At 44.3% G+C, this 26,482-nt stretch overlaps 1 protein-coding gene across 2 annotated transcripts in view; it reads right to left on the bottom strand.

Annotated features, from left to right (window-relative positions):
• Window positions 1-25,476, bottom strand: part of LOC124866046 (DENN domain-containing protein 4B-like) — a 49,435-nt gene extending 23,959 nt beyond the window's left edge. For both annotated transcript variants that reach the window (XM_047361673.1, XM_047361675.1), the window contains exons 1-4: window positions 25,331-25,476; window positions 5,350-5,697; window positions 3,456-3,711; window positions 3,276-3,345 (exon numbers count right to left, since the gene is read on the bottom strand). In XM_047361673.1, coding sequence (XP_047217629.1) covers window positions 3,276-3,345; window positions 3,456-3,711; window positions 5,350-5,678 — 655 coding nt within the window. In that variant the 5' untranslated portion in view covers window positions 5,679-5,697; window positions 25,331-25,476. The remainder of the gene's footprint in view (window positions 1-3,275; window positions 3,346-3,455; window positions 3,712-5,349; window positions 5,698-25,330) is intronic.
• Window positions 25,477-26,482: the final 1,006 nt, after the last annotated feature.

Genomic DNA, 26,482 nt, shown 5'->3' with positions numbered 1-26,482 from the left:
CCATTCTACTTCTAGAGACTCTAGGAACCACCAGTAAACCTGCAGTCTGAGAACAAAGTGCTCTGTTAGGAACATATGGAACAATCAGATCTCTGATGTATGATGGAGCTAGATCATTAAGGGCTTTATATGTGAGGAGGAGAATTTTAAATTCTATTCTGGATTTAACAGGGAGCCAATGAAGGGAAGCTAAAATAGGAGAAATATGATCTCTCTTTTTAATTTTCATCAGAACTCTTGCTGCAGCATTTTGAATCAGCTGAAGGCTTTTAACTGCATTTTGTGGACATCCTGATAGTAAAGAATTACAATAGTCCAGCCTTGAAGTAACAAATGCATGGACTAGTTTTTCAGCGTCACTCCTGGACAGGATATTTCTAATTCTGGCAATGTTCTGGAGGTGAAAGAAGGAAATCCTAGAAACCTGTTTAATATGGGATTTAAATGACATGTCCTAGTCAAAGTTAACACCAAGGTTTTTTACTTTATTACCAGAGGTCAATTTAATGCCATCCAGGTTAAGTGATTGACTAAGCAGTTTTTTTTTTAAAGACTCCGGTCCAAAGACGACAACTTCTGTCTTGTCTGAATTTAGAAGCAAAAAATTTAAAATCATCCAAGTTTTTATATCTTCAAGACATGCTTGTAGTCTATCTAACTGGTTGGGTTCTTCAGGATTTATGGATAAGTAAAGCTGAGTATCATCAGCGTAACAGTGAACATTTATCCCATGCTGAATGATAATTTGACCTATTGGAAGCATATATATAGTAAAGAGAATTGGCCCAAGTACTGAACCCTGTGGTACTCCACAATTAACCCTGGAGTTTAAAGATGATTTATCATTTACATGAACAAACTGGAATCTGTCAGACAGATAAGATTTAAACCAGCCTAGCACTGTTCCCCTGATCCCTACAGCATATTCCAGCCTTTCTAAGAGAATATTATGGTCGACTGGATCAAATGCAGCACTGAGATCTAACAGAACCAGAACAGACACAAGTCCATTATCTGAGGCCATAAGAATATCATTAGTGACTTTCAGCAGAGCTGTTTCAGTGCTATGATGAGCTCTGAAACCTGACTGAAACTCTTCAAACAGGTCATTGCTGTATAAATGTTCACACATTTGATTAGCAACTATTTTCTCAAGAATTTTAGATAAGAATGGAAGATTGGATATAGGTCTGTAATTTATTAAATCATCTCGATCAAGTGAAGGTTTCTTAAGTAAAGGTTTAATTACAGCTACCTTAAAAGCCTGTGGTTCTGATCCATTTACTAAAGATAGATTAATCATATCTAAAATGGGGCTGGTAATCAGAGGGAACACTTCCTTAAATAATTTGGTTGGGATTGGGTCTAACATACAAGTTGAAGGTTTAGATGAAGCTAATATTTCTGATAACTCAGGAAGCTCCACAGGATCAAAACAGTCCAAACACAGATCAGGTTCTACAGTTACTTCCAATGTTGTCTCACTTGCTGAGGATGAAGTAATCATCTTCAGGAATATGTCAAAGATTTTATTTTTAATAGAATCAATTTTATTTAAGAAGAATCCCATAAAGTCATGACTGCTAAGAGCTAAGGGAATGGATGGCTCAACAGAGCTATGACTCTGTGTAAGTTTAGCAACTGTACTAAAGAGAAACCTAGGATTATTCTTGTTCTCTTCTATTAATGATGAGAAATAAGCTGTTCTAGCTTGGTGAAGTGTCTTTTTATACAACAGTAGGCTATTTTTCCAGATTAAGTAGGAATCCTCTAGGTGTGTAGAGCGCCATTTTCTCTCCAATTTTCTAACATTGTGCTTTAAAGTATGCAGCTCTGAATTAAACCAATGAGCTAGCCTCCTATTAATGATTACCTTCTTTTTCAAGGGGGCTGCATTGTCTAATGCATCACGCAATGATGAAGAAACACTATGAACAAAAGAATCAATTTATGAAGGGGCAGAAACAGAATTATTGCCCTCCATTGTGTTTTTCAGTGATAATGAGGAAACTAAAAGTGGAACAGATTCTTTAAAGGTTGTTACAGCATTGTCTGATAATGATCTACTGTAATGAAATTTTCTTTCAGGTGTGGAGTACTCGGTTAAATAAAACTCAAAGGTTATTAAGAAATGGTCAGACAGGACAGGGTTATGAGAAAATATTGTTATGTTTTTACACTCAATGCCATATGTCAGCAAAAGGTCCAGAGAATGAAGACAAAGGTGGGTAGGTTTGTTAATGTTTTGATCAAAGCCAATTGAGTCTAAGATAGCATTAAAGGCTATATTTAGGCTATCACTTTCAGTGTCAACATGAATGTTAAAATCCCCCACTCTAATAACTTTATCTGTATTTAACACTAAATCAGATAAAAGGTCTGAAAACTGATCTAAAAATTGAGAGTAAAGGCCTGGTGGACGGTACAAAACAACAAACAGAAGAGGTTTTAGTGCTTTGCAATTTGGATGAGGAAAACTAAGGATTAAATATTCAAAAGAGTTGTAGCTATTGATTGGTCTGGGACTAATCAATAAATCGGACTGAAAGATGGTTGCTACTCCTCCTCCTCGCCCAGTATTTTGAGGAATGTGAAAATTTAAATAATTAGTAGGAGTTGACTCATTTATAGTAACATAATCCTCTTGCTGCAGCCAGGTTTCTGTGAGGCAAAATAAATCAATCTGATTTTCACAAATCAGGTCACTAACTAGCAATGTCTTTGAAGAGAGAGATCTTATGTTCAGTAAGCCACATTTAATTGTTTTATTTTTATTTTCAGTCTGAGTTGTGTTTATTTTTATGAGATTTTCATGTTTTCTATCCAAAGTGGGATGGATGCCATCTCTCCGGATCAGACCAGGTTTTCCCCAAAATGTTCACCAGTTATCAATGTAACCCACATTGTTTTCTGGACACCACCTAGACAGCTTGCAGTTGAATGACAGCATGCGGCTAAACATGTCGTCACTGGTCAGATCAGGGAGGGGACCAGAAAAAATTACAACATTGTTTTGGCAAACTTACACACCGAAGCAACACTAACTTTGGTGACCTCCGATTGACGTAACCGGGTGTCATTACCGCCAGCGTGAATAACAATCTTACTATATTTACGCTTATCCTTAGCCAGCAGTTTCAGGTATGATTTGATGTCGCCCGTTCTGGACCCTGGCAGACATTTGACTATAGTCACTGGTGTCTCTAGTGCCACGTTTCTGACACACCTCCACCCAGTGTTAGTGGTACAATATGTAACTGCAGAGTGAGACTCACTGGCTTCGAACACCAGGGCGTTGGCTTTGGCCATGGCTCTCTTGTAGCACACATGCAGAGCTGGACCCCACTGTAGAAACAAGAACCCCTCCATCATTATTCAGACCTACACACACTCACAGCAGTATCAGCTCTTCCCCTCAGGAATTTAAACTGGCCCGGCTCACTGTCGCTACTCACCATGCCTGTGTTAAGGTTCTTGTTGACCCGACAGAAGGTGTGCGGCGCCACCTCCCCCTTGCTGGGCATCAGCAGGGTGATGTCGGTGATGCCCAGAGTGTGCAGGCCCTGGGAGTCCAGAGCCCGGCGGTATGTCAGGAAGACCCGGTGTGCCGTGGGACCGCCACCAGAACTCAAGCTGGCTGAGCGGCTGTAGGGCGTGGTCTCGATGATGTACCAGCCCTGTTTCAGCTGCTCCTTCCCCTCATACAGAACCCTGCAGGGGCATTTAACAGCGTCAGCTGGTCAGAACACATTAATGAAAGGGATGGTATATGTGCCTTGGCCACTTGGTGGCAGTAAATACACATGCTGATCCTTTACATCAGATATTTACAATGTGCATTTCTGTTCTTCTAATGTAGTGGCCTGCTGCTCATTTTAAGTGAAAGAAAAAGAAAATCCTGTTTCCAGATAAAAATAAAGCTGTTAACAGCGTTCGGAGCCCCTCGTAGCTCCACGCCGCTCAGCCTGTGTCGCCACCACGGTAGTCTTGCATCGCCACCGGTGAGCCTGCCGCTCAATTCCACATGTCGCCACTAGGCTGTATCACGAGCAAGCCTTTGCAATATCTTTGGTCATAGTGAGTTCTGCTGTGGCGAGCAGTGTTGAAAATGTTGTTGAAATCTGACCTTCCTGATGGGAATGACCCTTTGACCCGAAATAGCTGACTTCCTGCTTATTTTAGGGCATTCCCCCAAGCGATTTCTTTTCTTGATTTAAAGGGATCTACCTGGGTGCGGCGGTGGCGGCACAGGTGTAAAACACGTGACCATTGTCTGAGACTTCAGTCCTCGACACAGCTGTTGTGGGTTCGACTCCCGGCCCCGGAGACCGGGTCTCCCTCCTCCCCTTTCCTGTCAACTTACTGTTGAAAAAAAAAGGCCGCTAGTGCCAAAAAAACATGAGAGGGATCCACCCATGTACCACGTTTCCCATCTCTGCGACTTACCAGTTGGCCTATCTCAGTCTAGGGGGCGCCGTAGAGCCGTTGGGCCACGCACATTTTCAATTCCATTTAAATACTAAATTGTGGGGACAATGTTCAGTGAAGTTTGGTAAGTTTTTGAAAATGTTAAGGCTCCACTTCCTTTTGGAGAATAATAATAATAAACATTTGAATTACAACAGGCCTTCGCAGCACTTTCGCAGAGCAACATCGTCAGGACACTTTTCTTTCTCTGGATTAAAAAAACAGTGTTTGCTGGTTGGTGGTGAGCTCTGAAAGATTTTCGGATAAACATCCCTATCAGGTTTCTTTGGATCCTCCATCTCCTGGTGGTTAAAGCTGACCATTGAAGACTAACCACTCTCCTTTCCGCAGCTTTAAATCACACTTCCTTCACTTTCCTTTGAATGATTCGCTCCTGATTTCAGAAATTTCAGTTCACTAAGCTTGAGGACCAATGCTCAGCCTGGAAGTTTACTATTCAGCTCATCAAGAGTGAGAAATAAAAATAATCAGTGCTGAGTGTTAAATGAGCTCAGGGTTTACGGGAGGGAGAAAATGTTACTGATTTATTCACCAATTAAGCAGCTAGAATAATTGATGCTGTTTTGAAGGCAAAGGGTGGTTGCACCAAATATTGATTTGATTTAGATTTTTCTTTTGTTCATTCACTGCATTTTGTTGATTGATGAAAATAAATGATTAAAACGTCCATTTATGAAAGCATTCTTTGTTTACAGCATTTTTCTATACAGTCTGAAAACAGTAAAAAGTGACTGACAGCAGCAAGACTCGATTGGGTTGGATGTACTTCATGGTCCATCACTGAGTTCTTCACTCAGCTGCATCTAGCTAGCTGACATCCTTATACAACCAGAACAATTCAGAATGTCACCAATTACTCACCCCAGGTCCAACACAGGCGGTTTGTCACGCCCTCTCCGGTAACACAGGTACAGGTGCGGGTTGTTGATAAGGCCGGCGCTCAATTCGGCAGAGTGACCTCCCAGGGTCTTCTCAATACAGGTGAAACCTTCTGGTACTTCCTCCCCAAGACCCCGAGCGATCACCACCAGGTCCGTCACCGGCTCCACTGCCCGAACCAACGGCGAAGATGAGGAGGAAGAGGACGAGGGGCTCCTGCCATCTTCGTCCAGGGACCTCCAAGGCCCAGCAGGGTTCAGACCTGCCACCACAAAGTAGTCCACCAGCTGGGGACATTTTTCATCTGTCATGCCTCTGGTGTGGCCTTCACTGCAGGAAGAGAGAGAGAGCAGGGGTCATCATGTGAGGCCCGGAGGATTAAAGCTCCACAGAAAACAGTTTCTACACAGACGGTTTATTAATATAAGAAATCCTATGAGTCCCGCAGGCTGTTTGAGACAAACCAGTGACACTGAATCCCTCTAGAGGCTTCAATCATCTGATTTGCCAGCATGAAGCTCCATGAGGTCTTCAACATCATACCAGTGATGGGGTTATCTCAGGGTATGACGTGCAAGTTGCAACACTGCCATCACAATAAACTGTTAAGAAAATTTGGTCCGAATCAGGTCTGAACCAGGTCCAGACCAGGTCCAAATCAGGTCTGAATCAGGTCAAAATCAGGTGTGATCAGGTCCAAACCTGAGTAAATATGATCACAAGCTAAAAAAAGTCCATATAGAGATCAAAACGTGGCCTAAACACTTGCAAAAAGTTACTTTAATTTCCATGTAAAACCGGGTCAAGGACCAGGTCCGGGACCAGTTATTACTGCCACACAACCAGTTTGAAAACTTGAGATACATCGAGATGGATTCAAGAAGAAAAATGAATCTAAAAAGCGTAATCGTACTCGTCGTCTTCTGCATTATCTGGAACCGGGTCGCGGGGCCAGCAGACTCAGCAGAGACACCCAGACGTCCCTCTCCCTAGACACCTCCTCCAGCTCCTCTGGGGGTCTATCCAAACCGAAAAACTTGGATAACCTCTGACATAAAGGCACTTCTGATGGCCTGGAATTCAGCCTTTAAGTCCAGAGACAGAAAATCGGGTTTTCGGAGAGGCATCAAAGCAGCTAAAGAGAAGTGCAGAAGGAAAGTAGAGTCACATTTACAGGAGAATGACTCACGCTGGGTGTTGCAAAGGATTCAATCCCTGACTAACTAAAGTAGCAACCTGCCAGCAGCATTCACAGATGTCTCACTAGCTGAGAAACTCAAACACTTCTTTGCCCGCTTTGAGGCATCCAGACTTGCAACCCAAAGACAAAAACCCAAAGCTGCTCTACTAGTGACCAACCCAAAGAAAGTGCTTCACTTCTGTGCTGTTCAGCTGGCAGGAATCCTGACTGGGATCTTTAACACCTCCCTGTCCCTGGTGGAGGTCCTGTCTTGCCTAAAAAGCAACCACCGTCCAGGTGCCAAAAAACCCCCCCAAAAAAAACAAATGTGTCAAGAAGCCTCAACGACTACAGACCAGTGGTGCTGAAGTCTGTAGTCAAGAAGTGCTCTGAAAGGCTTGTTCAACAACACCTGAAGGCCAGCCTCCCCAGGGACTGCGATACCCTCTACACCTATGTCTGTTATCCCATCCACTCCTCGAACTCTATCAAGTTCCCAGTCGACACCACCGTTGTCGGCCTGATCATGGAGGTTTGACGAGATGGTCTACAGACAGGAAATACAGGAGTTGGCAGAGTGGTGGTGTTTAAGATGTCGTTAAACACCACAAAGAACAAGGAGATGGTCACTGATTTGAGGAGGCAGAGAGGAGATCATGCTCCTCTGACCATCTACAAGGTTGCTGGTGTCCTTTTACCGGTCCAACATTGAGTCAATGCTGATGTTTGGTGCGGTCGGCACGGCTGCAGACAAGAAGGCACTTCAGAGGGTAACCAGGACTGCTGAGAAGATCACAGGTTGCCCTCTGCGCCACCTGGGCATCAACTGTCTGAACAGGGCACAAAAGATCTGTGCTAGTTCTTCGCACTATTTGTTTAACCTGCTACCATCAAGAAGGCGGTTCAGGTCTATAAAAGTAGGATTAACAGACTAACAGCCTTTATCTGTGGGCTGTGTTACATCCCCTGGCTGGTCTCTGGGATATGAGGGACTAATACAATCTAGACAGTGGCATCGAAAGTGACGGGCATATTGCCACAGAGAAAATGCCACTAACCAAATTTGTACAAAAGGATCTGCAACAAAGCTCATTTCTACTTCTTGGATCAAATTACTACCATGACAGGAGGAATGATCACCTAATGGTAACACATTAGATCACAGATCTAGACCAACCAGTAGCTCTCATGATTTTAATGGGTGTTCAAGCTCCGGACTTCCTGTCAAAGACACAGCAACATCCAGCATGTAGGGTTTAAAGATGACTGATTCTTTTGCTTTAAAGCGGGACATTCAACCACAACATGACCAAGTTCATCACAATAGAAGCAGTTCCTTTCAGTCTTTGAGACTGAAGCCTGCCATAGGCTTGGAGGATCTTTTATTGGGAGAGGCTCCCTGGTGGTGACTTCACGTTTCTGCCCAAAGACAGTTTTAATTCATCAGCTACCACAGCTGCTTCTTTCAAAGCTGAAACCTTCAGTTCATGTAAGTATACTACAATATGCTCTGGCGGGCCATTTTTAAACTCTTCCAGCAGTATTTGTTCACATAAAGAGATGTAACCAGGAGGTTTCGTGCTAAAATCGATTTATCAAACAGGGTTGCTTTACTCTATACTACTCTTCTAAACTCTACTATAAAAGTCTGATCTATTTTTTGGGTTATGACAACGTTGTCTACATGCTTCTGGAACAAGTTCATAAGCAGCAAGGATAGCAGACGTTGCTACTTCAGTTCAAACTCTCTTCCAGAGACAAAGCAGAACAGACTTGCCTTAAAATTTATCCTGAAGACCAAACCTCCCTCAGTCAGTGCAATGAAACAGCAACATGTTCAAACACTCTGATATACGTGTCAACTTCTGTATTTGACCTCCCTTTCAATCTGCAGCTCCAACCGTTTCAGTTTCAGAACTTTTTCTGTTTCCACTTCCAACTCTGCCCGACCAGCTTGGATTATCCCGAGCCTCTAGTTGTAATTTTGCCAAACGCACCTTGATGAATACTTGTTGTTTTGAATGAGGAGAAGGAATTGGAGTAACTAAAGAAGGCGTGACATCAGTGCTTAGGTTTCCAACCTTTGATTGATCCACAACCACAGACCTTTCACACAGCAGGTTTAATCTTTCATTAGAAGTTCTATTGGGAGGAACTGGCAAACAAGTTGGGTCAGAAACAGGAAGCAAACCTTCTTCCACAAGTTGGTTTGAAACAAATCTTTCATCATTTGTTTTGCTACATTTAATTTAAAAAGTGCAGATATAGAAATAAGTCTTGTTTTCTACATACATTTAGCTGCTCCCAAGAAGGATTATTCAAAAATGCACTTAAGTTAAAAATACCAGTTGCCATACTAAACACCCTGTACCAAATACACAAGCAAACAGAAAAACCTCCAAACGTTCACCATCTAGAAATGGGTTGGACAGGATTTAATCTGGGACGAGCCTCCCTGGCAGGTCTCGGGAATATGTAAAGGACTGACATAATTCTAGAGACAAGATGGTTATTTTTCTGCCATATTTTAGCTCTCTTCTGTACACACCGATAGCTTCAAGGAGAGTTCATGCCAACACAACAAACAAAACAACCCAAAGGAAGATTAGAGCTGAATTTACTTAAAAAAACTAAATATATAAACCTCCGCTAACAAGCATGTAAACAGGAGAAACCTGAGATTAAACAGGCAGCTCTCCCCTACAAAGACAGTCCGACCAAACATTCATCAGAATCAGGAAAACATTCAACAGGCGTCCAGGCCTGCATAAACAATAGGAGGCTGTATGCCAGTAAAAAGGCCCAGAAGTTTCACAGACATTTAATAGGCCACAGCTAATTGATGATTGGCTTAAGACCCAGGAAGCAGCACCCAGCCTCATGGGAGGAGGCGGAGCCTAGAACAAAAGACTTGACAGAAATCCCAAACATCCACCTTTAGGGATGTAACAGCTGTCGGAGTCCTGCATCACTTCACTTCAGGAAACGATCCTATATTCTCCATCCAGGCTTACAACATTTTTAGGTGCAACATTTATTTTGTACAATATCTGGTACTCCTGTGCAATAATCACTGTTCCATTCAGTTCACAAATCTACACTCACTGTTTACTTGCATGTATGTGTTTTTATTGTATATTCCTATTTTAATAAACATGTTATTATTCTGTTTTATTACTTTGAAATTAGTTTTCCTCCTATTCTATTAATATTTCTGTTCCCGGTTTATATTAGTGTTCTTTTTTCATGCAGACAAGGATGATGACAATAAAACTATTCTGATTCTGGGTTCTCCCTTCCAACATCTACTGTCCAATATTCCCACCATCCCTCCTCTACACATGCCTACACCATCTGAGCCTCACCTCTCTAACTTGGTCTCCAACCTCAGCTGTCCCTCTGATACACTCTGAATAATTCTGACCCAGTTCGTCCCTCCCAATGAATATCTGAACATCTTCAGTTTGAACCATCCACCAACAGCTCTAGCTTCCATCTTGGAAACTTTCCCTTTTTCTCCTGCAGCTCTCCTTCATCACTGACACTCATCTCCACCCACAACATCCTGCTTGGACCTGCTTTACCTCTCCTGCTGCTTTGGATGGTTGATCCCAGGTACTGCTACACCTTCAGAACCTCTGCCCACCCACCTTTTGACTCTCTCACATGATGGACCACTGCTGCCAGCAGCAACAACTTCAACTATTCTGTAAACATCTTCCAAGGTTTAGGAGCATGGTCATAGTTGGATCAGAACCAGAACTGCACCCTCTGCTCTAATTCATTCCAAATCCTTTCAAGAAGGCTGAGGACAGGACTCTGCAGACCAGTCAAGGTTCTCCACACCTGCAGCCGTGGAAGTGACTGGACCACCAGAACTTATTGATTTGATCTCCCTCCCCGCTCCATCTTTCCATCCATCCATCCGTCTTTCCATCCATCCGTCTTTCCATCCATCCATCCATCAATCCATCCATCCATCAATCCATCTACCTTTCTTCCAAAGCTGCTGAATCAGCAGATTTCTCAGATCAACCCTGGATTTCCTTCCCTTCCTGTAAAGCTCATATTTAGTCCCATCAGACAGGGGAACTGACAGAAGAGTGTTGGAAAATACAGCAATGAGGTCAAAGGTCAGCCAGCAAACAGAAAGAGGACTTTTAGCCTGCTTCCTGTTCATTGATGACTTCCTGTGTGGTCTCTGTTCACCAAGGTGACAAAACATGCAGTTTTATTCATCGTTATCGAATGATCCGTTACCTTCACAGTTTGAACAGTTAGAACATGAGGAAATAAACCAGCAGCAGCCGTTCTCTGACTCCGATCATCCACTCAGAACAACAACAAGTACTGCAGCGGCTGGGTCTGAACCTGCACAGAACCGAGGTACTTCAGGCAAACAGCATCAGGTGTGGAACCAATTAAAATTCTGTGAAAAACCAGTAGAAACAGAACCAATACCAGTTCATGAATCTATCTAAGACAGAATCATGACAGATCTAAAACCAGTGAAAACAAAACAGCTCAAACTACAACAAGGCTAAACTATGAACAACCAAATCATTAAAACTGGGCCGAAGCCGGGTGGAAACAGAACTTCCAACAAAACCTAGTTAAAGCAGGTCCAAAACCAGATCCTTTAAACTGAAACATATTCTAAAAACACACCCTCAGCACACAGAACCCAGTCTGAATACACTGTGGAATCAGTCCAAAACCAAACCATTACATGTTCAACCAAACAGCAGTCCCGAAACCAGAGCTAAACCAGTCCATTACTGATTCAAAATCTAATCCAAAACCAGATCTAAATTATCAGCAGAGCCAGTCTGACCAGTTTATCCTCAGGAGTTAATTACAAAATGAAGAGTTGAAACCAGGACAGAGAAAGTCAAGACCCAAGTAACCAGGCTAACCAGTCCAAAACAGAACCGGGTCAACATCAATCAGACACTAACACAGGACTTCTCAAAATCTAAATAACAAACATTTATAACCCAGTCGAAACCCATAGAGGAAGTAAATATGTAAACCAGTTTATGACCAACAATTAAACCAGTTCATAACCAAACTTTTCTAGTTTAGGACCAGTTCTGAACCAGCCTAAACCAGCCTAACCCAGTTTAACCAGCCTAAATCCACTGGAAATCAGTTCTAAATATAGTTTGAAACCAGTAAGAACAAACCAAATATTAAAGAATTCAAACCAAATCTGAAACCCTTCTAAAAAAAAAAATCGAAAATAAAAAGGAGACAGAAGTTAGGACCTAGAACCATAAAAACCCGGGTCAGGGGTCATTCATCATTAAACCCTCCAGATGCTTTTCCAACAAATCCGAAAATTATTCCAGAAAGGAATCAAACCAAATTAGCTCCAGCGCCCCCTGCTGAAAATAGCCTTCTGTGATCTAAGGAACAAGAAGCAACATTTACTGTAGTTTGACCGTTTCCAGAAGAACTTCTCTGTGCTGCAGAAACCTTCACAGATATGATGATCAGGGCCTGAGTGGGTGGAGCTCACTGACTTCCTGTTTCTACAGGAAGGACAAGAGCCAGAAAAGGACAAACTAAAAATAAATATGATGAAGTTTGTCAGTTTCACCTCTATTATTAAACTGAAATGTTTCAGAGTTATGAACCAACTTCCTTCGGAAACCAACCTCAGAAACCTGAAGAAACAACATGCAGGAACCTTCCAGAACCTGTTTCTGATAAACTCTGTGTGTGTCTCCATAAATCCTTAGTGTGCCATAAAGCTCCAACTTATTTAACAAGCATCCATGTTTAGTCCACATCTGCTGCAGCTGCAGAACAAACAGCTGGTTTCATCACAGCCACTTCTCTTTTTCTGGCTCTAAACACATGCGAGAAAACCCCACGAAATGGTCTAGATTTCCTCACTTTGGGTCATACAGCAGCAACATCACTGGAGGATTGGTTCTTCCCGGAGTCTAGTCCTTCCTGCTGTAAACCTGCTGTTTATCAGTGGTTAAGCCAAGAGGAGAAACACCATTACTGAGTTTTATTCCATGTTGATCTGATGTTTAAAAAAGAGAAAACTCTCCAGAAAACTCGTACTCGTCGTCTTCCGCTTTATCCGGGACCGGGTCGCGGGAGCAGCAGACTCAGCAGAGACACCCAGACGTCCCTCTCCCCAGACACCTCCTCCAGCTCCTCCAGGGGGAGCCCAAGGCGTTCCCAGGCCAGCCGAGAGACATAGTCCCTCCACCGTGTCCTGGGCCGTCCCCTGGGCCTCCTCCCGGTGGGACGTGCCTGGAACACCTCCCCAGTAAGGCGTCCAGGAGGCATCCGGTATAGATGCCCGAGCCACCTCAACTGGCTCCTCTCGATGTGGAGGAGCAGCGGCTCTACTCCGAGCTCCTCCCGGATGGCCGAGCTCTTCACCCTATCTCTAAGGCAGTGCCCGGCCACACTCCAGAAAACCTCGGAGGAAAATGTCTGCAAATTTTATTATATTATCTAAAAATCTTCCATGAATCCAAGATATCCCAATGACCCCAAACTGACATACTCAGCTCTTCTTCAAACACAGGAATCACCATCAGCTGCCAACATTTCAGTACTTAAGGTGCATCGTCTCACATCGTACTGAGAGAGGATCTCAGGAAAGACCCAGAACCTACACAAAAATTAAAATAAAATCCTCACTGAGAGCAAAGTGTACCATCCATTATTAGCATACCAATTTATGGGACAGGAACAGAGATGATTCTTCTGACATTAGTTTGAGTTGTTTATCTCCAACAACCACCCTGAGCCATGTTCCTCCAGGAGCCACTGAGAGACTAACCCAACACTACATGCCAGGCTTCTCGTGTGACCCACTGAGCAGTCAGGCTCTGTGATGGTTGGAGGTGGGATCATGACTGTGACTGTGGAGGCCAGGTCATCTGGCGCAGCACCCCATCACTCTCCTTTCTTGGTCAAATAGCCCTTACACAGCCTGGAGGTGTGTTTGGGGTCATTGTCCTGTTGAAAAATAAATGATGGTCCAACTAAACGCAAACCGGATGGAATAGCATGCCGCTGCAAGATGCTGTGGTAGCCATGCTGGTTCAGTATACCTTCAATTTTGAATAAATCCCCAACAGTGTCACCAGCAAAGCACCCCCACACCATCACACCTCCTCCTCCATGCTTCACGGTGGGAACCAGGCATGTAGAGTCCATCCGTTCACCTCTTCTGTGCCGCACAAAGACACGGTGGTTGGAACCAAAGATCTCAAACTTGGACTCATCAGACCAAAGCACAGATTTCTGCTGGTCTAATGTCCATTCCTTGTGTTCTTTAGCCCAAACAAGTCTCTTCTGCTTGTTGCCTGTCCTCAGCAGTGGTTTCCTAGCAGTTATTTTACCATGAAGGCCTGATTCACACAGTCTCCTCTTAACAGTTGTTCTAGAGATGTGTCTGCTGCTAGAACTCTGTGTGGCATTGACCTGTTCTCTAATCTGAGCTGCTGTTAACCTGTGATTTCTGAGGCTGGTGACTCGGATGAACTTATCGTCCGCAGCAGAGGTGACTCTCGGTCTTCCTTTCCTGGGGTGGTCCTCATGTGAGCCAGTTTCTTTGTAGCACTTGATGGTTTTTGCGACTGCACTTGGTGACACTTTCAAAGTTTTCCCAATTGTTCGGACTGACTGACCTTCATTTCTTAAAGTAATGATGGCCACTCGTTTTTCTTTACTTAGCTGCTTTTTTCTTCCCATAATACAAATTCTAACAGTCTGTTCAGTAGGACTATCAGCTGTGTACTGTATCCACCTCCTGCACAACACAACTGATGGTTCCAACCCCATTTATAAGGCTTGAAATCCCACTTATTAAACCTGACAGGGCACACCTGTGAAGTGAAAACCATTTCAGGTGACTACCTCTTGAAGCTCATCAACAGAATGCCAAGAGTGTGTGGAGCAGTAATCAAAGTAAAAGGTGGCTACTTTGAAGAACCTAGAATATAAGACATATTTTCAGTTGTTTCACGCTTTTTTGTTCAGTATATAATTCCACATGTGTTAATTCATAGTTTTGATGCCTTCAGTGTGATGCTACAATATTCATAGTCATGAAAATAAAGACAACTCTTTGAATGAGAAGGTGTTTCCAAACTTTTGGTCTGTACTGTACATATTATATATATGTATACACACACACGTACTTCAGGTATATATATACATATGTGTATATTAACCATTAGCTATATATACAGCAGACACGTCTTTGAAACTCCTGAAGGTTGCAGATGACACCACTGTCATTGGACTGATCCAGGACGGTGATGAGTCTGCCTACAGACAGGAGGTGGATCGGCTGGTCCACTGGTATAGTCAGAACCATCTGGAACTTAACCCGCTCAAGACTGTGGAGATGATGGGGAACACCACCCCCACATATCCCCCTCACCATCCTTAGCAACACTGTGTCAGCGGTGGACCACTTCTGATTCCTAGGAAAAACCATTTCTCCAAACCTGAGATGTTCCTCACACATAGACGATGTTCAGAAGAAGGTCCAGCAGAGACTGTACTTCCTGAGGCAACTCAAGAAGTTCAACCTTCCACAGGAGCTGCTGGTCATCTTCTCCACTGCCATCATTCAGTCTGTCCTGTCTTCATCCATCTCAGTGTGGTTTGGATCATCCACCAAACAGGACAGGTCCAGACTGCAACCAATAATCAGGACTGCAGAGAGAATAATCAGAGCTGACCTTCCCTCCATCCAGGACTTATACGGGTCAAGGGTCAGGAAAAGAGCTGCTAACATCTCTGCAGACCCCACACACCCTGCACATAAACTGTTTAGGCTTCTACCTTCAGGTGGCGCTACAGAGCACTGTTCACTAAAACCAGCCGCCACAGAGACAGTTTCTTCCCCTAGGCTGTTTCTCTGATGGACAGTCAAAGGACCCAGATCAATACCAAGCATATCTGCACAGTTCAAGCTTGTCTTCCTCTCGTGTAAAAAACATTGTGTCTGTACATATTTACAAAATAAACTTTTATTTTTATTTCCTTTTTTTATATATTCATATTTAAAATGTCCTCACTGAGAGCAAAGTGGAACCAAAGTCAAGTTCCTTGTTTGTGTGTCAAACATGGCGAAGAGAGTTGGTTCTGCTTACTGCAGCAGAGGAAAAGGAAGTGCAACAGCTGAAACCAGAGACTGAATTGTTTTTAACAGTTGAACATCTCCTTTGCATGCAGACCCAGAACCCACAGGTTTCTTCCCACCCCAGAAGCTTTGCAGAAACATCACATCAGTCTGAAGCACAATGCATAAGAAGATCAGGTTTAAATGAGGCCACGGGGGAAACCACCAGGTCTGGGTTTCACGCACTTTCTTCCGTTTGTTCCACAGTGTCCCACCCGTCCAACTAGTCTGATTTTTCACCTCAGTTATAATGTTTGTGTGTCTCGGCCTGTTATGCTGAATTTATTCTCACGATTAATTGTAAAGTCATTTGCCTGAAAGAGATGACAAGACTTCAAACAGATGATACCTCAGATGGGTTTTCACAATAAGAACAAAACTGATTAATACACAAACTGTTATCTGCAGATCTCAACAGTCCAACTGCTGTATCAAACAGGAGGTGAGTGCAGAGAGATAAACACTGTGATTTTGGCTCGTCCTGGAATCTCTTGGTTTCACCAGAAAGCTCAGCTAACCGTCATTGGACTAAAAACGGTCAGGAAGCATGTTCACAGAGAGGAGACCCAAGTCAACAGTGCTAAATAGTCACTCCTTTAGCTGTGATCATCATCAGATACAGGAACATCGGACTTTTATTCCTGCTCATTAAATGCAGCCGAGCTTAAAAATCACACTTTTTCAGGAAATTAAATAAAAGTTTGGGACAGATGCTTTGATGCACAAATGGGATGTATTAAGTTTGCATGTGCTAAATGTCCTTAGAAAATTTGAGATCCGTGGGAATTCTGGAAAAGCCTGCTCTGTGCATTAGTCAATTTCAGGATCAAAGCTGCTGGTATTCAGAATTTGCAGCCAACACAATGCGTGGACTGGACCATCAAACCTCCCAGCAACTCTTTCAGAGTGAAGAGTGGATCCACAGGTCCACAGCCAGGATAACAACCACACGGCTTCTCCTGAATCAGAGCCTTCTCTCCTCCACCCTGGACCAAACTTTTCCAGGGAAGAAGATAAATGTGTTTCCTGGATAAGGGCCTCAGAAACAGCAGAACTGGCAGAGACGGGTTAGGGCCTGTCTCAGACTACGAGCTGGAAGGTCTCAGTGTCGTCCTACCGACTGAAGTGTTGGAGCTTTAGCTCAGGTGTGATCTGGACAGTAACTCTGAACCACACCTTCAGGAAGTTAGTGAAAGAAAAAAATAAGGTTTCATTTCCAGTTTTTTTGGGAGTGTAACGTGCCGCTGAGTGGGTTTCATTTCCTCTGGAGATGTGGAGCTGTCGTCTCCGACTCTACAGGCATCAGCTGGGCGGCACCGCAGGAGCACCAACAAAGGCTGGTTGTATCTACTGGGTGTCATGGCAACACGTCAGCATCTCAGAGCCAGTTCAGTGACATCCACCCAGAGTCACATGACTCCAACTGCAGCAGCGAGAGGTCCAAACCAAAACTGGACCCACAGAGAGAGAGAACATAACTGTAACAATGAACCATGTTAAATTTAATCCTTGTGGATTTTTCTGCTCATTCAGCATAAATCTGAACCAACGGGAACCAATCAAAGAGAAGCAGGAAGCAAAATAAAAACATCTTCATGGTTCATAAAACAAACAAACATAAAACAGTCCAGCAGCAACGTCAGACTGGTTCCGTCCACATCCATCCAGAACTATGTTCTTCATTTCATCTTCATACATAAAATTGAACCAAAACAGAATAAAATATGAATACAAATTATTTATTTATTTCAGCCTATAACTGATGGATTAATTTGTTTATTTATTCATTTTATACATTATTAAATTTTTCTTGTGCATTTATTGCTGTTTATTGTTTTAGTGCCTATTTTGTTTAAATGTGTTTTCATTATTTTATTATATCAGATGTCTTCCATGCAGCTGCTTCACCTGGAGGGCAGCTGGTTGATCTGACGGTTCACAGTTTCCATGATGTGGAAACGTTGCTTCAGCAACAGGCGAAGCCTCCAATGGTCTGAACTCTTCCAGGAAATAGAAACATCACATAGGTGTCAACCACTTCCTGTGTTGCAGCAGCAGCTTTACTTTCGACATCTTTCATCACTTCAGTGTTGATCAGAACCAAGTCGCTCCCTTTCAGATCCATTTTGCATCAGTGTTGTTTGTTTTAAACATTAATTTATCGCCTGCTGTTGTTTAGAAAGTTGGTCTCATCTGCATTGTTGGTTCTGGTGTCTCTCATCTTCTTCTGCAGCCCATAGATTCTCTGTGGGGTTCAGGTCAGGCCAGGTTCCTGAGGTTACCATGGTGATTACAGCAGGTAGTGGTCCTGCAGGCAGTGTGGGTCAATACCAAGTCCTGCTGGAAAATGTATTCATCATCTCCATGAAATGCTCTAAAATGTCCTGGTAGATGGCTGTGTTGACTGTGAACGTCAGAAAACCCAGTGGACCAGAACCAGCAGATGACACGACTGTCTGCATAGATCATGTCTGGCTGGAAGCCAGAAGCATCAACCTAACCAGAAAGACTCTGTGTTTATTGAAGCTATATATGAACTCAATTATACTGCTGATGATATTCTGTCTACTGTAAAAGGCTACTTGTTTAAGCATAAAGTGTTGAAAGTGTTGGAGTTCATGCAGCTCAGTGCTTTGGACTCTGACCCGACTAAGACGTTCTGAGACGTTGACCAACGGCAGGGCTGAAAGTGGAGGAGCTGCAGATTCTCAGAGGAGATCTAAATATCTCTGCTCTAATTTTAGACAGAGAGCATCAGGAGAGCCAAGAGGACACGCAGCTGCTTCTAAAATTAATTTGCATGACGAAGCAGCTTTCATGACGTGGAGAGGAACCACAGAGAGTTCGGCTCCATATTTAGACCTCACCACCTTCATCTGGTGACGAGCAGATAAGATTCTGATGGCTCATCTGAAGATAACATTAAAAAGCGTTCACCAACTAGTTCATGAAGTTTGAAGCAAACCAAAGACTCTTCCAGGAGAACCTTCTCTCTGAGATCTGCAGCAGGAACCTCAGAACAAATGGTTTTATTCTAACCTGTGATGCAACAGAATAAGATTCTGGTCCTACGGACACAGTAAGACCAAACCTTCCTCAGTCAGTTTGGGCCAAACCTCAGCTGTTGGACAGATGGCCTCACACGTATTCCCGTATTCTAGGGTCCTGTTCTGTCACATAATGGTGTCCAAATCAAGCAGCATCAAAACAAGCCCATATAATCACCCCTCCACCACCGTGCTTCACATTTGGTGTGAGGTGTTTGTTCTGATCCATTGTGTTTGTTTTTTCTAAACATGGTTCTGCCAATTATGGCCCAACATCTCTACTCTGGTCTCATGTGTCCAGAGGACATTGTCCCAGAGGTCTTGTTCTTTATCCAGATGCAGCTTTGCTAGCCTAGGTCCTGCTGCCATCTTGTTTTTAGCGAGAAGAGGCTTTCTCCTTCAACTGTCTCAAGCAGTCATACTGGTTCAGTGTCATGACCTTTAACCTTTAACCTCCTAACTGAAGCCTGCAGAGTATGAGACGGAGGTGTTTTTGGTCATTTCTCTGAGCTTCATGCTCTGACCTTGGGCTGACTCTGATGGGACATCCACTCCTGGGAAGAGGAGGACGTCTCTGAGATGTTTTCCTCTTGGGAATAATCTTTCCCTCTGTAGACTGATGAACATCAGACAGTTTGGAGATGACCTTCTAACCCTTCCCAGGTTGATGAGTAGCAACAGTTGCTTCTTTAAGGTCACTGCTGATGTCTTTCCACCATGGCATTGTGTTAACACACACCTGGATGCTCCAGAGCAGCAAACTGACCAATCTGCTTTTATCTGATGATGATCAGGAGCTCCTAGTTGAAACTGAACTTGTTTAATCCTGTGGAATCTAAAGGTTGGAGGCGATTCTGCCGTGGGGTTTTGTTCACATTGTCTACATTTGACTGAGATATTTTAGGAACAGGTGAACCCCAGACCATAAAAACCCACAAGTAAAACAGGGGTTATTCAGTTCATGTGAAAGTTCCTTCTCTAGACCATTCATATCATTTTCTCATTTAAAGAACCAGTGTTCTCTCTTTGAGCAGAGGTCCATCGTGTGTTTATATTAGCTACATCTTTGTCAGATGCTGATCAGTTACAGCTTTAGACATGATGGGACCGTGAAGCCATCTGAGCAGCAGGACAACCTGGAGTTGCATTTTCCCACAGACTGAGGTCGCCTGCTCGCCAACATGGCTGCTCATGTACAAACACACCAGATATCTTGCAGGAGATCTCAATGGATGGATGGGTGGATGATGGATGGATGATGGGTGGATGGATGATGGGTGGATGATGGATGGATGATGGGTGGATGATGGATGGATGGATGGATGATGGATGGATGATGGGTGGATGATGGTTGGATGATGGATGGATGATGGATGGATGATGGGTGGATGATGGATGGATGATGGGTGGATGATGGATGGATGGATGATGGGTGGATGATGGATGATGGGTGGATGATGGATGGATGATGGATAGATGATGGGTGGATGATGGGTGGATGATGGATGGATGATGGATGGATGATGGATGGATGATGGGTGGATGATGGATGGATGATGGATGGATGATGGGTGGATGATGGATGGATGATGGGTGGATGATGGATGGATGGATGATGGGTGGATGATGGATGGATGGATGATGGGTGGATGATGGATGATGGGTGGATGATGGATGGATGATGGATAGATGATGGGTGGATGATGGGTGGATGATGGATGGATGATGGATGGATGATGGATGGATGATGGGTGGATGATGGATGGATGATGGATGGATGATGGGTGGATGATGGATGGATGATGGGTGGATGATGGATGGATGGATGATGGGTGGATGATGGATGATGGGTGGATGATGGATGGATGATGGATAGATGATGGGTGGATGATGGGTGGATGATGGATGGATGATGGATGGATGATGGATGGATGATGGGTGGATGATGGATGGATGATGGGTGGATGATGGATGGATGATGGGTGGATGATGGATGGATGATGGATAGATGATGGGTGGATGATGGATGGATGATGGATAGATGATGGGTGGATGATGGATGGATGATGGGTGGATGATGGATGGATGATAGATGGATGATGGGTGGATGATGGGTGGATGATGGATGGATGATGGATGGATGGATGATGGGTGGATGATGGATGGGTGGATGATGGGTGGATGATGGATGGTTGATGGATGGATGATGGGTGGATGATTAATGGATGATGGGTGGATGATAGATGGATGGATGATGGGTGAATGATTAATGGATGATGGGTGGATGATGGATGGATGATGGGTGGATGATGGATGGATGATGGGTGGATGATGGATGGATGATGGATAGATGATGGGTGGATGATGGGTGGATGATAGATGGATGATGGGTGGATGATGGATGGATGATGGGTGGATGATGGATAGATGATGGGTGGATGATGGATGGATGGATGATGGGTGGATGATGGGTGGAACCTGGATGGATGGATGATGGGTGGATGATGGGTGGATGATGGATAGATGATGGGTGGATGATGGATGGATGATGGATGGATGATGGGTGGATGATGGATGGATGATGGATAGATGATGGGTGGATGATGGATGGATGGATGATGGGTGGATGATGGGTGGAACCTGGATGGATGGATGATGGATAGATGATGGGTGGATGATGGATGGATGATCGGTGGATGATGGATGGATGATGGATAGATGATGGGTGGATGATGGATGGATGATGGGTGGATGATGGATGGATGATGGATGGATGATGGGTGGATGATGGGTTGATGATGGATGGATGACTCCTGTTATGCAACAGTGAGAAAAGTTTCAGGAAACATTCCTGGGATTTTCGGAGCGCTCGTCGTTCTGATGGAAAACATGTGGCAGCAAACGCAGCGCTGCAGGAATGCTGAAGATCCATCTGCCGATTTCAGTTTCTGTTCCCAGCGCATGCTGCGTTTTGGTGTTCTCAGATCATTGGTTTTATTTCTGGTCTTTTTGATGTGATGAAACTGTCTGATGATCTCAGCTTCACTGACAGAAGATAATTTTCTCCCGCTGATGTTTGGTTAAATTCCTGAAAGTTCAGGATTCTTCACCGAAAGAGTTCTCTTTGCTCTGTCAGATAAAATTCCAAAATCCCTCCTGAAAACATCCAGCATTAATCAGATAATTCCTGATTTAATCTAAAATCAGGGATAAAATATTCAGCATATTATCTTATCTCTGCTGAGACGAACACGAGGCGACACGTCCCGCAGGCTCAGGTATCCTGCTGCCAACACAAACTCTCACCTGAAGCAGCCGTCCCACCTGAGGTCACATGACTCACAGAGGGCTTGTGGTAGGACGGGCCTCGGAGGATCAGACTGACAGGAAACCTTCAGGAACTGCTGATAGGTTCAGATCAGTTTCCTGGGATGAAAACAGGAAACTCAGGAGAGTTCAACGCTGCATGGAGTTCTGCTGCATACAGCACCTCTGTGACCATCTACAGATGTTTCCTCTGATCAGGTTCCTAGTTCTCCACATCAGGGACCATCTTTGGAAAACTGAACTCATATGTTTTTTATGGTTCTGTTTGGTTCTGTTGTTTGAAATGTTCTGATCAGAGATGTTCTGGACTCTGAAACTGAGCTTCAGCCACAGGATTTACAGCTTGTAATGATGGTCACTGCAGAACCAGCTCAGGCTGGTTGGTTTCTTTCTCCTAATGAATCTCTTGTGGTTCTGTTTGCTGTTGTTATGACTTTACTGGAACAATCTCTGGTTACTCAAGGTCCATCATTTTTATTCATTATCAGTTTGGATCTCAATGTTCAACTGAACACCAGATCTGTTCTTCAGTCGGTTCCGGCTCCATCATTGACTGATGGTTCAACATCTACCAATCAGGATGATCCAGATTTCGTTTTTTTGTCTGAGGTCTGACACGCAGATTTGGGTTTCCAGAACACATCAAGATAACCTAAGCCAGAAGATTAGAGTCCTAAAGAAAATAAAGTAGTTTTCTCCCATTTCTGCTCCAAAGCATCTAAACTCTTAAGAACCTGAAAGAACCTGCTGCTTGTTGATCCATTTACAGACTGAAAATGGTATTTTTGGGATCTGATGCAGATCAACATTCAGATCCAGTAAGGGGAAAATGTCTCTAAGGTATCAGAACATGACGTCCATCAAACTGTGCAAGAAAGGCAGACAGAACTTTAGGATTGACCTAGATGGAATTCCAGAACAAACACGGAGGAGCCAAAGATCCGAACCAGATGGTCATCATCAATTCACCAGGTTGGACCATGTGAAACAGTAGATCTTAGAGGAAGAGAAACCAAAAGAGAGACCGGGCCCAGAGAAAACTTGAAACCGGCCCATGATACAAAACAGGACCAGTGATCAGGCTTTGCCCTGTTGAATGGGTCGGTTTGATCTGGAACTGATGGAGGAGCAGGTTTTGAAGCCAAGTTTCCTGATCTAGTTCCAGAACCACACCAGAACCACAGTAGAACCTTCAAAATAAATACTAGAGATGTGTGCGATGATCAGAACATAGTCACAATCGGATCATCTCAGCGCCGGACGGTTAAAACAACAGAAGCTTTTAACAAATGAGCCGTAGATTTTGAACCAACTGGAACCAGAATTTTAACAGAACTAACAGATGTTTTCTGTTAGTTCTGATCGCCGATAGAAACAACCAGAAGATTCATCAGTCCACATTCAATCAGCTGCTGCAGAACCGACCCGGGATCGGTTGGCATCAGCACAGAGAAGGGGAACAGATCACCTAAAGGCACAAATTCTCCTGAATTCAGACATGAAAACCATCTTCAACCAGAGCAGGAGCAAAGTCTGAGGGAACATCAAAGTTCAAATGTGCTTCTCCATTCATAAAAAGTCCTCAATAATTCCTAACAAAACCTAGAAATCCACAGCAAAGATCTCTGCAGCATCTCCATGGAGGTTTGGGAGCATATTCCAGGCAGCAGCTCAGCTTCATGAGGAGCAGCATGAGGAGCAACATGAGGAGCAACATGAGGAGTAACATGAAGAGCAACATGAGGAGCAACATGAGGAGCAACATGAGGAGCAGCATGAGGAGCAACATGAGGAGCAACATGAAGAGCAGCATGAAGAGCAACATGAGGAGCAACATGAAGAGCAGCATGAGGAGCAACATGAAGAGCAGCATGAGGAGCAACATGAGGAGCAACATGAAGAGCAGCATGAGGAGCAACATGAAGAGCAGCATGAGGAGCAACATGAAGAGCAGCATGAGGAGTAACATGAAGAGCAACATGAAAAGCAACATGAGGAGCAACATGAAGAGCAACATGAGGAGCAACATGAGGAGCAGCATGAGGAGCAGCATGAGGAGCAACATGAGGAGCAACATGAGGAGCAGCATGAGGAGCAACATGAGGAGCAGCATGAGGAGCAACATGAGGAGCAACATGAAGAGCAGCATGAGGAGCAACATGAGGAGCAGCATGAGGAGCAACATGAGGAGCAACATGAGGAGTAACATGAAGAGCAACATGAAAAGCAACATGAGGAGCAACATGAAGAGCAACATGAGGAGCAACATGAGGAGCAACATGAAGAGCAGCATGAGGAGCAGCATGAGGAGCAACATGAGGAGCAGCATGAGGAGCAACATGAGGAGCAACATGAAGAGCAGCATGAGGAGCAACATGAAGAGCAACATGAAGAGCAGCATGAGGAGCAACATGAGGAGCAACATGAAGAGCAGCATGAGGAGCAACATGAGGAGCAGCATGAGGAGCAACATGAGGAGCAGCATGAGGAGCAACATGAGGAGCAACATGAGGAGTAACATGAAGAGCAGCATGAAGAGCAACATGAGGAGCAACATGAAGAGCAACATGAGGAGCAACATGAGGAGCAGCATGAGGAGCAGCATGAGGAGCAACATGAGGAGCAACATGAAGAGCAGCATGAGGAGCAACATGAGGAGCAGCATGAGGAGCAACATGAGGAGCAGCATGAGGAGCAGCATGAGGAGCAACATGAAGAGCAGCATGAGGAGCAACATGAAGAGCAACATGAGGAGCAACATGATGCAAAAACAGGCCTCAACAGCTGCTGCAAGACACGGCTTCCATCATCGGACCCCCCCCCCCCCCCCACAGACAAATATCCCGGGAATAAAACGGGACGGTTCCGGGACTCTGGCCGGGCACTGAAACAGCGTTTCTGGTCCCAGAGGGTCGGTCAGAGCTGGGGACGAAGCGGGAGGTTTCCAGTACCGGACGGACCAGGGGTCCAGGTTTGTTCCACTGAATTTGACGTTAATGTGTTTAAAACTAATTACTAATAAACGACAATCAACCCGGATACAAAACCAACCCACTGCAATGGTTCCGAACCGTTGCAGGTCCGAACATCATGACAGCCAGCCAGAGGACTGTCCGATAATGCGCGCACCGCGGTGTCCGTTACCCTCCGTAGCTATTAGTAGCTAACTGGGACCCAGAGTGGTCCGTTCCGGTTCGGTTATGCGCGAAACCGGCTCAGCTGGAGGCGAGAAGACCGTACCTGGATGTGAGAGCTGGTTCGTCCCGCAGGTGAGAGGAGGAAGGATCATGGTCAGGTCGATGCCTCCCAGGATCCGTCCATGTTAGCAGTCCGGTCCGAGAGGCGTAGAAGAAGAGAAACGGCAAAACGGTAGACTGGTTCCGGAATGGACCTTCAAAGTAAGAGCATGAACGTTTCGCCTGATTTACAATGATGGTGTGGTTTCATCCATCTATCGATCATCCATCCATCCATCATCCATCCATCATCCATCCATCCATCATCCATCCATCCATCTATGCATCCATCATCCATCCATCATCCATCCATCATCCATCCATCCATCATCCATCCATCCATCTATGCATCCATCATCCATCCATCATCCATCCATCCATCTATGCATCCATCATCCATCCATCATCCATCCATCCATCATCCATCCATCATCCATCCATCCATCATCCATCCATCCATCTATGCATCCATCATCCATCCATCATCCATCCATCATCCATCCATCATCCATCCATCCATCATCCATCCATCCATCTATGCATCCATCATCCATCCATCATCCATCCATCCATCATCCATCCATCCATCTATGCATCCATCATCCATCCATCATCCATCATACATCCATCATCCATCCATCATCCATCCATCCATCATCCATCCATCATCCATCCATCCATCATCCATCCATCATCCATCCATCTATCCATCCATCCATCATCCATCCATCTATCCATCCATCCATCATCCATCCATCCATCATCCATCCATCCATCTATCCATCCATCATCCATCCATCCATCATCCATCCATCATCCATCCATCATCCATCCATCCATCCATCATCCATCCATCATCCATCCATCTATCCATCCATCCATCATCCATCCATCATCCATCATCCATCCATCATGCATCCATCATCCATCCATCATCCATCCATCCATCCATCCATCCATCCATCCATCATCCATCCATCATCCATCCATCATCCATCCATCATCCATCCATCCATCATCCATCCATCATCCATCCATCATGCATCCATCATCCATCCATCATCCATCCATCCATCCATCCATCATCCATCCATCATCCATCCATCATCCATCCATCATCCATCCATCTATCCATCCATCCATCCATCCATCATCC

Source organism: Girardinichthys multiradiatus, chromosome 3, assembly GCF_021462225.1.
Source record: "Girardinichthys multiradiatus isolate DD_20200921_A chromosome 3, DD_fGirMul_XY1, whole genome shotgun sequence".
Taxonomy (NCBI): Eukaryota; Metazoa; Chordata; class Actinopteri; order Cyprinodontiformes; family Goodeidae; genus Girardinichthys; species Girardinichthys multiradiatus.
This window is presented reverse-complemented; position numbering and strand designations above follow the sequence as displayed.